Source organism: Terrapene carolina, unplaced genomic scaffold, assembly GCF_002925995.2.
Source record: "Terrapene carolina triunguis isolate 2854851 unplaced genomic scaffold, T_m_triunguis-2.0 Scaffold193, whole genome shotgun sequence".
Taxonomy (NCBI): Eukaryota; Metazoa; Chordata; order Testudines; family Emydidae; genus Terrapene; species Terrapene triunguis.
Genome location: NW_020664544.1, coordinates 3,957,631 through 3,972,954, shown reverse-complemented (window position 1 = coordinate 3,972,954; position 15,324 = coordinate 3,957,631). Strand labels below are relative to the sequence as shown.

Genomic DNA, 15,324 nt, shown 5'->3' with positions numbered 1-15,324 from the left:
CTTCAAACCTGTATCTTGCAGAAGGAAAGGGTATCTGCAATTAGTCAGAATTTATGCAAATTAGGTGCTTCTTATCATCTGACAAGATAAAAGTGTGTCCATCCTTTGGGCAAAGTTTGGGCACCTCTGATTTAAATGGGTCAAATAAGTGATATAAAACTTTTGTCATGTGTTTAAAAAAAAAAAAGAAATCAGTTTCATCATCTAAACCACTAGGAGTCTCTTAGTGTAAGTATACAGATTTCACTCCCACCCTCTGGATGTAGTTACATATTTTGAGTACCTATGGTTGAATATATTATCACTGAACAACACTTGCATATTTATTTCTTCCTACAAAAAGTCTCTCTCCTAATGCTGTACCACTAAGCACTCTAGCATAATCTATACACACACACACACACACACACACACACACACACACACACACACACTTTACAAAATCAGCTGAAAATAACCCAATCCACATGACAAAACAATCAGCCAACAGGGCATTAGAATTATAAAAAGACTAGCCCATCTTTTCCGATGAATCCCATTCCAGGGTAGCTCTGGCTGGCTAAGAAGGGGGCCTGGCTGAAGTTGTGATGATACAGGAGCTCCCATCCCCTTCGCTGGTGGAGTCTTGGCTAGTGAGCATGTCCCATTGAAAGGGCTCACCTGTTGCAGACAGGCATAGATACTCACCAGACATTACTGACTGTAGCATGTCCATGATCATGTGAGCAAATGCATTCTCCACACTCTGCAGGAAGTTATTCCTTTCGCCTGGAGTGCTGAAAACCTTGCAGACTTTCTGCATCATTTTTACTGCCCAATCCATGCAGTACAAGTCCTTCTCACAGACCTAGAACATACAAGAAATATTATAAGACGTGCCCAGGATGGTGGTGAGGTAAAAAACAAAACAAGTTGAAGTATTAAAATTCATAGTAGACAATTAAGACACTATCCCATAATACAGTCAACTTCAGTCCTACTCTGGAATCTATTCCAGGGCCTAGGGAAGAGGGTGCTGTTGCAGAGCTGTTCTATCAGTACTATGAAGGTGGGAGAACTCCATTCCCACCTTATGCTGGAAGAATTTTTCCCTAGGGACAGAGCTGCTACCTTCAAGCAGTGTACAGGGGCCCTTAGGGAAAAAGAGAACCAGGCCCATTGATTTCAATGTAGTTACTCTCGCTTTACACTAGTGCAGGGGTTCTCAAACTTCATTGCACAATGACCCCCTTCTGACAGCAAAAATTATGACAGGACGGGGAACCAAAGCCTGAGCCCGCCCAAGCCCCACTACCCCGGGTGGGTGGGGGCAAAGCCAAAGCTCAAGGGCTTCAGCCCCAGGCAGGGGGACCTGTAATCTGAGCCCTGCCACCCAGGGCTGAAGTCTTCGGACTTGGGCTTTGACCCCAGCAAATCTAAGCCAGCCCTGGCGATCCCATTAAAAGAGGGTCCCGATCCACAGTTTGAGAACCGCTGCACTAGTGTAAGTGGAAGGAGACTCCGGCCCCAGACCTGGGAAAGCAGAGTTGCAGATTTAGTGGCAAAATGCCAGGAAACATTCTATTCGGTGCTACTCACCAAAGCCAGAAAGACCACTAGCCTGGCCAGCTCAACAGCCCGCCCATTCACAGCTTTACTAGCCATGAAGGTGAAGCAGATGTTGTTCCCACTCAGGATGAGGAGGCGAGCATTATTCTCCATGAGCCACTCCCGGGGAACCACTTTTATAATAAAACACAAAGGATTTTCATTACCTATGATTCAACAGACTGAATATAATTTAGTTAAATATAAAGTTTTAAAATGTAGGTTACAATTAAACTAAAAGAAAATTATCTGAACAAAATTCTGGAAGTATTTGAATTTATGAATCACTGCATTTGACAGCCATCCAACATGTTTGAGAAGAAAGCCTATTCAACCACACCTGCAGCACAGTTGGGAGCTATGGAGTTACTATGGTGCCAATAGGGATTGTTTGTATTAAGGCTGATGATAATAAAATGTATAATACAATCTCTCCAAACTCAAACCAAACTTAAAATAAAACCACCAAATTATGAAATCATGGATTCCTTGGAATGGATTCCTTTCCAGAGACCAGCGTCTTTCCCAGTAAAGGCCACCATACTTTGTATTTAAAGAGGTTTAAAAAAAAAACCATATTAAAAAAAACAAATTTGTCCTCACCTGTATTAAAAACGAAACTACAGTGGATACCAGTTATTAGCAACTTATTGGTTCCCAGCATAAAGCTTCCATTATCCAAAAGTTCCCAATAATAAGCAGATGGCCCTTGCCTGAGACAATAGCAGGGGCAGCCCCGTGACCGAGAACCTGCTGCCCACACAGGAGGTAATGGGCTGTGGTGCCAGCATCCTTGCCCAATGGGAAGCCCCAATTAGAGTCCCTGCAGCCAAGAGAGAGGGCACTCGGGGTCTATGGGGCTGCACAGAACCTCTCTCTGCACCTTCCAGGTTGTGTCCTGACCTGGCACTGGTGGCCCAGGCTCAGCACATCCCAGTGCTTTCCTTCCCTGGCTACAGCCCTGCAAGCCTGCCTGCAGCTGGGGCTTTCCACAGGGAGCACTGGGGACCCATGGGACTGCATGGTACCTCTCCCTGAGCTCTCCAGGCTGCGGACTCCGAGCCAGCAAATTCATTACAAGTGGAACCTCTCTTCCAAAAGGTTGCCAATAAATGGCACACCAAGCAGTTAATATCCAAATACCATTAACATTAAAGTCAATGGGATGGGATCAGTTCTGGGGATAACCAAAGTTGTCTTTATTAGGATTATTAATAACCACCATGCATTAGATTTGAAAAAAAATCTAGTGTACTTTTTCCTATTTATCTTTTTTGTTTATTTTTGTATTTGACAGCTTGGATAATGGAAATACATTAGACAGTTTCCCTCATTTCTAATTACTGTCACTTTTTGGTTCTCAACCCCAAGAATAAGAATGCCCAGGGTACAAATGCTATAGGAAAAATGGTTCAAGTCAAACAAAAATGGATTTTTCTTGACATTTAACAAAAAAAATCATGAAAACATATCTATTAATATAAAGTATCAAAGGGGCACCCGTGTTAGTCTGGATCTGTAAAAGCAGCAAAGAGTCCTGTGGCACCTTATAGACTAACAGACATATAGGAGCATGAGCTTTCGTGGGTGAATACCTACTTCTTCGGATGCATGACATGCTCATGCTCCTGTACGTCTGTTAGTCTATAAGGTGCCACAGGACTCTTTGCTACTAATATAAAGTTTAGTAAAACTTTGTTTTGAACAAAACCTAAATTTTGGACCTGAACTGTGTGACAGTGTCCCTTGAACATGATGATAGAACACTTATTTTTGAAGTTTTTCATATGTTATTACTTAAAATGTTTCACTTTTGGGAAAAAAGGCTTTGGTTTATAAGCAGAATTGGTCTCTTCCATCTCTGACTACTGCATAACCTCCAGTTTTATTGACCTTCCAGTATAGTACAGCTACTGCAAGGGATTAGGGGGTACTCAGATTCCCAATGTGCTTCAGTTTTTTACTATCTGACACATATCTCTTTAGTCTGAGAGGACATGATTATATAATCCTATGAGTCTATGATAAAGGCAAAAATATACCTGACAATTCATCCACAAGACTGATAACATCATCTGCTGTCCACTCTTTAGCTTCTGTGTCATACAGTAGTTTAATAGCATCAGCTAGACCCTTTAAACTGGTCTCATCTGTTGGTCCTTCTATCATTTTCTGCCAAACCACATGTCCTAGGTAACATTAATCACAATCACTACTAAGTGACAATGTAGTTTGCTAAACGAAGAAGACCTATACTGGGACCTCAAAGCCTGGCTTGGAAAAAGAAAAGGTGATTCAGGCAAAAGCATAAATCCCTATTTGTACAAGTGCTTTTTATTTCATCTCACTTGTGGCAGAAGGGACAGTGTAGATTGTAACATGAATCAGAATCACTGGATGCTTTAAGGAAACACAGAATTAATATTTAAGTGAGAAAAAGAGAATTGATTTCAGAGCGTGATACACATGCTTGTGGTTCAGTGCTAAAGCTACCTTCACATCACAAGTATAGGCAAATAGAGAGGGAAAACACAGTTTGTTTCTTCACTTGAACTGTAATATAAACCATTTTAAAAAGCTCCATGTTAAACAGGTAAGGGGTCAATTGTTCTAAAGTTATACTTCATTATTTATAAAGGGCCTGGTTTTCAGAGGTGGTGCTGCTCTCTTTGATTTCAGTAGAATTTGTGTGTGCTCAGAACTTGTGAAAAATCAGACCTGTAGGTAACATCATAGGAGTGCATGGCCATACACTGGTAAGTAAAGTCAGAGTTTCTGTCTTCAAGAGTTTACAGTAATGTAGCTACAGCTGGAGCAAAACAAAAAAGTATTGGGAAATGGCTAAAATGTTCTGTGTGACATCACTGAGGTTAATTGGCTTGATTCCCCTCTCACACTGGTATAAATCAGGAGTAATCAGCTCCATTGTTAAGCATTCTCAGTAGTGTGTCCAAGCAATTACCTGGAAGCTTAAGTGCTGCCAAAATTAATATGAACTGAGTGTGTCAAATCTTTGAAAAAGAGTAATTTTATTAGGAATAAATCTGCATAGAGGTAAATGTTCCCTTCTAAAGTGAAATGCAATAAACACAAGTGCTTTTCCTCCGGGTGTGAAATCTTCCTGGCCTATGGGAAGGCCCATAACAAAGTGTACCATTGCGTTTCTGCCATACATGGAGCTAGAAAGCAGAGAAACTACACAGCACCCCACAGTTCTCTGCATACTGCTGAAAAGATCCATGGCAACTCTCTCCATAGGAATCCGGAAGAGCTGTTGTGAGGTGTGCAGGGGAGTACCAGAAGAGGGAATAATGGGTTCACAACTTGTGTGTATGCTTTGGCCCAAAAGCTCACAATGATGAGTAAAGAGTTTGTTGCTTCTACTACAACTTATGGTCTATAGTAGTGTCCACACAGCCATTCCAGGATATACAGCCCTACCTCTTGACTGAGGGGGAATCCATTCCATACAACCCTTACATTGGTCCCCTGAAAGCCCATTTATTTACACAGGCTGTGAGACAGCCTGTTTTCTAAGGGAGAAATTCTGGTCTATCATGTTAAATTTACTCACCATTTAGAGAGGAGACTGGCCCAAAAATGATGTACAACAGCCGGGCTTGATTAACCATTGGCCACGGTTTTAAGATACGAGTCAGCCAAAATGCAGAATCACTTCGATGAATCCAGTGATTTAGCAGGACACTGCGACAGAATAACCTTATCCGTAATTCCAGCTTTCGGGCACTTCCTAGGACAAGAGAATTTGTACATTATAAATCCATCAGGCATTACACTTTGGTGATTTCAACAGGTTTATAAATATGGGGAGTGAGAGGGAGAAAGGTTTTTAGGCTATACGGGCACATAGGGCTAGATTTTTAAAGGTATTTAGGCTCCTACAGATGTAGGTAGGTGCCTAGTGGGATTTTTAAGATTCTAGATGCATAACTCCCATTGAGTTAGTGTCAAATTGTAGTAACTGAGATCACAAGGTCCTGAAATTCTGAACTGTAACTATCTCATGACTGCTTTAGTCTAACAGACACACTGCACTGCTTCAAACCACTAATTCTACCTGCCTGCACAATGTTTTCTCTGCCACATCTCATGCTCTGTTTCAGGGGCACGCCGTTATTTTTTACTTTTGCTGTGCTTCTTTCTGCCTGTGAGTCTATTATATGGTGCCAAAAGGAGTAAATAGAAGCAGTTGATTGCATGCTTGCCTTCTACAACCGCTTATGCAGGAGGCCTCATGTGAACATTTCCAGTGATATATGGAGTACTGTGCCGGAGAATTTCTGGAGAATTTGGTTTTAGAGCGATGCTTCAGGATATGCTTAAAATATTGGTCCTGATTTTCTACTGCACCACTTCAGTTTTAAGCTGGTGTAACTCCATTGATTGCACTGGTGTTGGTGTAATGCAGTGGAGAATTAGGTTCACTGCATGTAAATTTTACATACATTTCATATGGAAATGATAAGATCCAACAAAATCAATTGCGTCTCAAAGAGATAAACTTCACCACACAGAACATGCCAAAGATAAAAGTCAATTGCTTGTTTTCATCAGAAAACAACTAAATTCAGTTAATAGTGCTGATTTCCTTCAGCTATATGCAAGCATGTTACCAGCATCAGAGCATTCATTTTCTGTCATTTCTGCAACTAAAGCATCATAAATATGGATCAAGAAAGGATCAGGTACTGCAGGGATCATGTGGCACAAACCATCCTTGAGTCTGGGGTGCATCTCCTCTGTAATAATCTGAATCCATTTCCGGAACTCACAGCAAAAGGATGATATAGCTGCCATGACAGACTCTTATTATCATCATTTGTATTTTCCAGGACATTTTTGTTTCAGGTATTCACCTGGTTTGCTGCTGACAACTGTCTGTACTTTGCGGGGTAGATTGCTCAGCTCACAGAGGAAGTTAAAAACACGATGGCATTCTAGCTCATCCCAGCCTGCAGTCAGGGTCTGACGACACCAAATGAAGGACAGATAAATAGAATTAAATCACAATGCTTGTTATTATAGTCATATATGTATGATCAATTTTTCTGTATTTATGGAGAGGACACATTTACATAGTGGAGACTGGTGCATCTGAACTACTGTGTATTATTTTCATCTTCATCCTTGTCTTTCAAAATGGACTTCTTGCAAAGTGAAAAATATTATTAAAAAAAAAAAACCTAGGGCCCTATCTATACAACACTGAAATCAGAAAATAATCGTGTAAGCAAAAAGTTTGTGTAACAGGAATTTGCTAAATCTAAAAGGAAAATCAAAGATGTACATAGGAGCGCCTTTGTTTTGTAAGGCCCTCAGACACGGCTTTATGACACTCCGGGCAGTAATACAGTGGTTCAAAAAAACAAAACAAAAATAAACAGATGACAGTAGTTTAGAAACACTGGGCTAGACACTAATCTCACAGATCAATGGAATTTCTCTAGATATCTACAGATGTAGCTGATATCAGTAGCCATTATATCATAGACATTCTCACAGCAGCAAATCATGACAATTCCACCAAAAATAGGAGGAGGAAGGTTCTGCCCTTGCTGCTGCCCCTTCATGGAACTCCAGTGACATAAAGAAGGTGAAATGGCCCCTGAGGAATTCCCTCATTGCAGGGTCACCATAAGTCTGACATAAGCAGCCCTACACACCACACACAAACCCATAGAGCCCCTGTCCCCAATGGTGTCAGAAAATGAGCAGAAAGGGTGGTGCCTAGAGTGCAAGCTTTCATAGCAGGCCTTTGGGGCTGTGGGAAAGCCACCATCAGCTTCAACTGCCCTGCAGGCTGCTCTAACTTATACCAAAGGGGTTTCTGGGTCCTTGTGTAGCTCACAATTCTGAACTGTATTTGGGGCTGCACCTTCTGGCCAAAGAGATAATTTGTGAACCTTGGATGTGAATAAGCAGGAAAACAGTTGCTAAGAGCATAAATATCCTGGTGCAAATAATTATCTATAATAGTTAGCCATGGCAGGGAATAAAACAGACAACGACACATTTCTGAACAGTATCTTTGTTATTAATAAGCTACTTTAATATGATATATTTCCAGAAGTGTCTGAACACGTAAGTTCTTCTAAAACACAATTTAGCTTCATTTAAAATGTTCAGAAAATGCTTGTGCTTCAACAAAGATTACAAGCTTTTTTCAGGTGATTAGACAAAGCAGCTCTCAACTAAAGCAACCCATAATGGTGATCCTATCCATCTGACAATGAAATACCTTCCCCAATTAGTGTTAAAGAAGTCCTATCCTCAGTCCCTTACAGCATGTTTGCAATCTTGGTAGTCATTATAGTAAATACAGTGTTGATTGCTGAACTAACAGATTTGTCATTGCTTTCTTTGCATCCCAAATAGCTAGCACAATTCCTCCATTTAATTACAGACCTTGGGCCAGTTGCCTTTAAATCAGAGAATCCCTGTTTAGGGTGTTGTGAATTTGATGTTTGAAGTAATGTAGTGAAATGGCCCCCTATGTATTCTTCTTTGGTAATAAACTGCTAATTAAAATTAAAATCCAGACTGACTAATAATAAGATCCAGACTGATACATTTTTTAGCGTTAACTATTTTAAGAGCCAGAAAGAACTGTGGTACTGAATAAATGCATTGTTTGGGACCTGAAAGCCATGTTAAACTTTGAAATGTCTTGCAAAGCAGTTTCAGCCCACTGCTTCTCAAAGTATAACTAAGTTGGATGATGATGATGTTTATTTGCACTCTTTTAAAAAGACTGAGTATTTCAGCATTGATAGATTTTTAAAAAGGCAAACTTTGGTTTCTTTTATATTAATGATACCTGCCTTCTTCTTCTCTGAAAAATACACTATACCTGTAAAAACACTCCATAGCATTGTAATCCCAAGCAATGCAACGGGCTTGGGCAACCACTGAGTTTAAAACAGGAAACCTGCAAAGACAAAACATTGTTGCCTCATTTCATCAATGTAGCTTAATTGGCAATAAACTCACTTCTGCGCTTGAAGCTTTCCCACACAGTTAATCTACCACAACACTGACCCAAGGGGCTTTCTCTACACTACATTCACTCAACCCTTGCATCTCTGCTGAGACACCCAACAAGGTTGCCAATTAGGGATGTTTTTTATGATGTGGCCATTGGTCCTCTGGGAACTTTCACACAGACCACCTTAGAATCTTCAGACAGATGTGATATTTTATTAATAATGTCTGTTGCTATGTATAATCATTTCCCCCTCGAGAAACTAATACAGTTTGGTAACATAATGTTTTGAATTAATTATGGTTAAAATTTACCATGTGCAGAGAGCCTGCCCAAGGCATTATGCACCACTTTGCCCTCTAAGCAGAATTTAAGTGGAATATAGACCTTCTGTAGGATCTCTTCACGGGGCTGAATTTCAACCTATGCTCATTCTGTTACAAAGTGGCAAATATTATTTGCACTGGGTGATCTGTTTTAAAAATTAAACATAAAAATCATAGTTATATAGAAGATTATACTCACTAAGAGTGGGGTTTTAAAAACATGTGAAGGAATTAGGCACCTAACTCACTGACTTTCACTAGGAGTTGGGCAACTAACTCCTTTAGATATTTTTGAAAATCCTACACCTAGGCCATATTTTTCAAACAGTGGGTGCCTAAAGTTAGACATAGTTCTGAACACCCACAGCTCACACTGACTTCAGTCTAAAGCTTTAGGGGATCAGCATCTCTGAAAAATCAGATCACTTATTTAAATGCCTAAATATGGATTTAGGGACCTAATTTCAGGTACCAAAGATTTGAAATATCCAAGGAAGATTTTTAACCAACAAGAGACTGATTCCAAGTTAGTAAATTCATGATATTACACTGATGAGCATTACAGATAGGTCAATAAATAAATGAATTAATTTAAATCATTACATTAACAGCATTTTTTAAATTGAAACATTAATATAGGTGCAAGTGATAGTTCAAAACAAGATTCTAGAAGTCTTCAGTACAGAGCAATGAGTGTGAGCTTACTTCTGAGAGTATCTTGTGTATGTACTTTAGCCTGTCTTTTGTGGGCAGCAGTAGTGTACATCTTTTAAGCAACAAACCTGTGAATAGAAACACATACATAATCGTTCAAATGATGAAAATAATTGGACTAGTTGAAGAATACACTGCACAAGCAATACAGTACCATACTATTTCTGCAAGAAAAGAAAGTGGTACATTACAATTTGCTGCAGGGGTGCTGGAACAATTTTTAGAGTGGGGAGAAGGGAGCCAAACTATAAGCCCTGTATATAATAGAAACTACTTCAAGCCAGGGGGTGCTGCAGCACCCCCTGCACCCTTAGTTCCAGCACCTATGGTGAACTGTGCATTGTAAAAGGGTATGCTAGCCTCTGTAATAGAGATGCCTTTTATGTCAGAAAGCCTGATAGGGAGTGTGCAAGGCTCTCATGACATAATTTGTTTACTACGTTGTTTTAAACTCCATGTGAGTCACAGCCCTGAAAAATTATTATTTTGGTTTTTGAATTACAGCTGTTAAAAATATTTCCGTTAAGAGAGGCACAATAAGTAACATTTGAAGATGCACTAGTTTTCTATTTACACCATCGAAAGCTGAGCTTCCAAAAATCTTTTAAGCCAACCACATTGTCAAACAGAAAAGTTATTCTGAACTGTGTTAATATAAAACATAGGCAGTAGAATTTTTTTTTTCTTCTACATGAGATTCAAAGCTAGAAGAACTTAGGATACAAAGGGCTTGAATACATTATAGTGCAGAACAGCTGTTTGTTAAGCAACAATTTTTCTAAGCCAATGGAAAGCAAATGGGTTAAAAATCTTTCCCCTCAAAAACATCTGGTAGAACACCACATATATCTTGTTTGTTAATAATGCAAGAAATCTACAGAAGAGTACTCAAATGTTTTCTAAGTTGCTCATCTCCTGGGTTAACATGTTATTTCTGTGATGTCAAAAAGTGTATTATACACTTCCTGTGATTTTGAATGGACTCTTTTTTCCCAATCTGGAAGTATGTTGTTAACATTCTTAAATGGCAGACATAATTTTCTTTATCAGTCTGGTATCTGATCCAAAATCCCAAAGAATCAACTTTCCATTGACTTCAATAGGTTTGTAATCAGACCCCTAAAGAGTAGATGAATGTCTTTCACAATATATCTGCAAACATGAGTACAGTCGTCAACCTGGGGATAACTTTTTTATTACCAGTGCAAAGGTTTGGGCCTGCTTTCATATGGTGAAATTTGCGCCTGTGCAGAGGGGCAGCACAAAAATTATGTGTTACTCAAGTCCAATTTAAGCCTGGAGGGTGAAAAATCCTGGTCCCATTGAAGCCCATGGCAATTTTTGCCATTGACTTTAACGTAGCCAGGATTTCACTCTGTGGGTTTAAGTGAGATTAATGCAGTGTATAAGCCTTGTGCTGGCTCTCTACACAGAAGTGAATTTTATCCTTAGAGCCGTCTTGCTCCTATTGAAGTGAATTTTGGCATTGACTTTAATGGGAGCAGGATTGGGCCCTTACATTTAGTAGATGATAAAATATGAAAATCAGTGCAAATATCTAGGTATGTCATGTTTAAATGACTATGCTTATTATAATGATGAGTTCATACAGCGGTAGTTAAATAACAGTTGTCTTTTCTAATACAAAGTTTGTTATTACAATGTACAAAACAGTGCTGACTTTATTTTTTGGCATAATATTTAGTTAATCAGATTTCATTTTAAAACTAAAACAAATAAACACTGAAGTTATCAGTAAGATATTGTAAACAATCCATGTAAATTTGAAGGGAACTCATGTTTGGCCTAATTAACTTTGACATTATTCCTTTAATTTGGGAATCTCTTAATTTAAAGTTAGCTCCTGAATATAACCTTGACATAATTTTGTTTTACTGTCAGGATCAATTTAATTATGAGACCTTATCAGTTAAGGAGGCTTATATCAATATTGTTCAAATTGCAATTTCATTTGTTTCTCTTTTAGAGAAAGGATTACAATGAATGGGGGGAGGGAGAGAAATGATACAGTCCAAGTGGCATAAGAGAAGAAAGACTGCATTGCTTTTGATTGAAGGCGAGGAAGATTAAGGGGAATTTGGCTGCCAAGATTCAGTAGTAATTTAGTGCAAAAGTTAAAAAGAAAATAATGATTTTTTTATATGAAAATATGCAGTGCTACTCACTGGTCACATTATTTTGACCTATATTTATTTTTTGCTGTGCCAGGATATAGTTGCGCGGGTGAAACTAAGAGTACAGCCTGGGCAGCAACAGCACGATTCTCACATTGTATCTCCACCCTGACCTAAGGGTGAGAGGAAAGTTTACTCATCAGGCCCACTTCAGTCTTTGAGCTCTGATATAAGGCTGCCAAGGAGAATGTTAATCAGTGGCAGTTGTCATGGTGCTTTTTGTGACAAGTTTACTTCCGATCTAGGAACTGGAATGAGATTGCCAATTCACTTCACATAGACTGTCAGGCCTTTGATGGTAATGATTCTTGATCACTCCAGAACTAGGTGGGATTTGAGCATTGATATAGAGGTGAAATACTTTCTATTTCATTCTCATTCTCATGAGAGATCCACTCACCTTGCCCTTTTATATTTCACTTGCCCTTTTATATTCTTTAAAAATTAAATAAGGAAGAAGCAAAAGATATGCTATTTTTGTCTATACTTATATAATGTATGTATTATTATTATTGCTGATTAAAAGTATATTAAGAGATGTTGAAAGAATTATTTCATGATGAAATACACGCAATGCATAAAGTTTAATTGAGACTTAAGTAGGTATGCGCCTTGTTGCTGGTCCTTCGCACAAGGATGAATTTCAGCCTCAATGAGGGTCACAAACACCTATACACTTCAGAAAACATTTTCACCATTTTAATCTGCTATCAATCACTAAATATCACAGTAGAAGCTCTTTAATTGATTTTAGTTCTCTCCTAATTGTTACCATTCTTATTATAAAGGTCACCTAGAGATCTGTAGTGTTCTAATACACAGGATCCTTCTCTCTTGCCAGATATCTCAAGGTTATGAAAATCTTGCAGTAAAAGCCTTCTGTTTCCTGATGAGGTTGAGATGTAATTAATAAGGCGGTTGCTGACGGCTTTCGACACCATGCTTAGCATGCTGATATCCTTCACTGAAAAAGCAAAACCCAGTATACCTGTAAACCTTTATTGCAAAAACACAACTGCTCAGTAGTCAAGAACTTTACTATACATCTCAGTACAAGCAGGCCAAGAGACTTCAGAAAGAAGTAAGAGACAATGTCATTACTGTAAATTCCTTTGCCAACAAATTATGGTCATTCAGGATTTTGCATATATCCGTTAAATTGTCATCTTTATATACGGTGGGCAGAAGAACTTCAAAGAGCTCCCTGAGTACTCTCATTCTTTTTTTTTTTTCTTGGTGTGTGTGTGATGAGGCTCTTCAGGAACCCAAGCTGAGTATGAACAAACCTAATGAAAATCCCTTCAATTTGTAGTAAGGTGAACCATTATTGAGCAAGGCCCATAGGCCTCAAACTTGGCGTTTTTACTAAATGGGATTTTTGCATGTGATCGTTTTCATTTATGGGCAGTAACATAATTTCTCTCAGTTCCTCACCTGAGAGATATTTCAAGACCATCTGAAAGATCTCTAATGGCAGTGCTTTGAAATTCCCGAGCGTTGACAGTGACTCGGAATCTGTGTCCACAGTGTTGCAGAATGGTTTGGAGCGACGGCTACTGCGCCTGTATTTCTGGTTGGGAATCAAGGTGAAGCTGGTACTTATAGTGGATGTCATCCTTCTACTAGTCCCATAAATTTTTCCTGCAGAGAAAAAACAGAAGGCATATAGGGAAGGAAATTAAACCCATGAGGGAGATAAAATGAAATAAGTGATTGAGTGATATGGTAATGGAATATGAAAGTTTTACTGCATGGGTAGGAAGGTACAGTTTTACTTTAAATGTAACAAAATTACATCAATACACTCCAAAATCCATATTTATAGTTTCCTGTTCTATATTTCCTTTCTTTCCAGTATAATCAGTAAAACCACTCTTTTTTCCCCCATATAGCACAAAAAGAGAGAATGTATACGTGTTGTGTGTGTGTATGGGAAATTATTTTTGCTTTGTAATTCAGTGTCTGGGGGAAGAAAGTATCCCGATTAGAAGTTATAAGTGGAGAGGGGGGTGGCGATAGCAGTGACCAGTATTGGGACAGGGAGGGCCTCAGGAGGTTTGAAAGATAATTAAGAGAAAAAATAAAAGTGTAGGAAGTATATGAAATGCCACAAAATATATTAAGGAGCTATTATAAATAAGTCAATATCCTTCTAGTACTTTACCCTTCCATGTTACTTTAACCATGTAACAGAACATTAAAAATTAAGGAGGCCATTCAAAGGATTTGTATGTCTCTTGTCTGTCTGAGGCACTCTACTTGTATGTATTCTTGTACACGACAATAAAAATTAAGATTTGGTATTGGGGGGAGGGATAGCTCAGTGGTTTGCGCATTAGCCTGCTAAAACCAGCGTTGTAAATTCAATCCTTGAGGGGGCCATTTAGGGAACTAGGATAAAAATCTGTCTGGGGATTGGTCCTGCTTTGAGCAGGGGGTTGGACCAGAGATGACCTCCTAAGGTCCCTTCCAACCCTGATATTCTATGAATGTAAGTAGGCATCAAGATATCACTTTCCCTGCAGTATTTAAACTGAGGTATAGCTTAATTCCTGATAATGACAAATATCACAGCACAGAATGTGCAAATATTGTAATGTAGCACAGTATTACCATCCTCAAGATTTACAGAAATCATGAGACAAGCCCCCCATAACACATAAGATTGTCTGTAAAATTATGAGAATATTTTAAAAAAACAAAAAACATTGTGTTCTTATATTTGCCTTCTGGTTTCTGAGCCTTTAAGGGGGACACACTTAATATTTTCAAGCTTTTCTCTGTAACCATGAGGGCTAATAACTTCTTTTTTAAAATTAAAGCTAAGATTCTCATGCAATCTCTTGATTCCAGCAACTGGGGCTTTCAGACAATCACCAAATGTTGCAAGACTTGGAATAAAATTGTAAGTGTTAGCAACAGTGGTAACACCACAAGTGGACTCCTTTCTCCTCTCAATTATGCTCATTGTTTGAAGGGTTGAAAATGTACTGATGCACCTTAGTCAGTCGACAGGTTACATTTACTTAAGCAAAGAACAATTTGAAAACATCAAGCAAACAAGGCACATTTCTCTAACACATATTCACTGAACCATTTTACATAACATAGTGAATTATCACAATCCCAATGCAAGAACTGTATATTGAATGAACTCAAAAAATTATGGACCATTTAATTAAAGCATTACAAACATGTTTGAATGAATAGTATTTTCTCCTCTGTGCCCAGGACAATGTTTCAATTCATTTTTCAGTTGTTCATGAAAGGGAATTACACTTTATAACAGGCATCTTTAAATTAGTTATGAGATAATTCATGCTAGCTGAAAAAATCCATAGCTTAACTTTTCACATGGCTTGTGAGCAAATTTAATGACTTTTAAAATTACAGCGTTTTATTCAATTTTAGACTACTTAAGCAACCAGGGAGAGCAAATGAATTTGATACTTGTAAAAACAACAAAAATATTCATTTAAGTAACATCATAGATGTATGT

At 38.6% G+C, this 15,324-nt stretch overlaps 1 protein-coding gene across 1 annotated transcript in view; it reads right to left on the bottom strand.

The window, feature by feature from the left end:
- FBXO47 (F-box protein 47) overlaps positions 1–13,455 on the bottom strand; it is a 14,512-nt gene extending 1,057 nt beyond the window's left edge. The window contains exons 1-9 of the mRNA XM_026654875.1: positions 13,260–13,455; positions 12,619–12,789; positions 9,622–9,698; positions 8,459–8,536; positions 6,465–6,573; positions 5,162–5,338; positions 3,630–3,776; positions 1,579–1,721; positions 688–847 (exon numbers count right to left, since the gene is read on the bottom strand). Of these exons, the coding sequence (XP_026510660.1) occupies positions 688–847; positions 1,579–1,721; positions 3,630–3,776; positions 5,162–5,338; positions 6,465–6,573; positions 8,459–8,536; positions 9,622–9,698; positions 12,619–12,789; positions 13,260–13,440 (1,243 nt within the window). The 5' untranslated portion in view covers positions 13,441–13,455. The remainder of the gene's footprint in view (positions 1–687; positions 848–1,578; positions 1,722–3,629; positions 3,777–5,161; positions 5,339–6,464; positions 6,574–8,458; positions 8,537–9,621; positions 9,699–12,618; positions 12,790–13,259) is intronic.
- Positions 13,456–15,324: the final 1,869 nt, after the last annotated feature.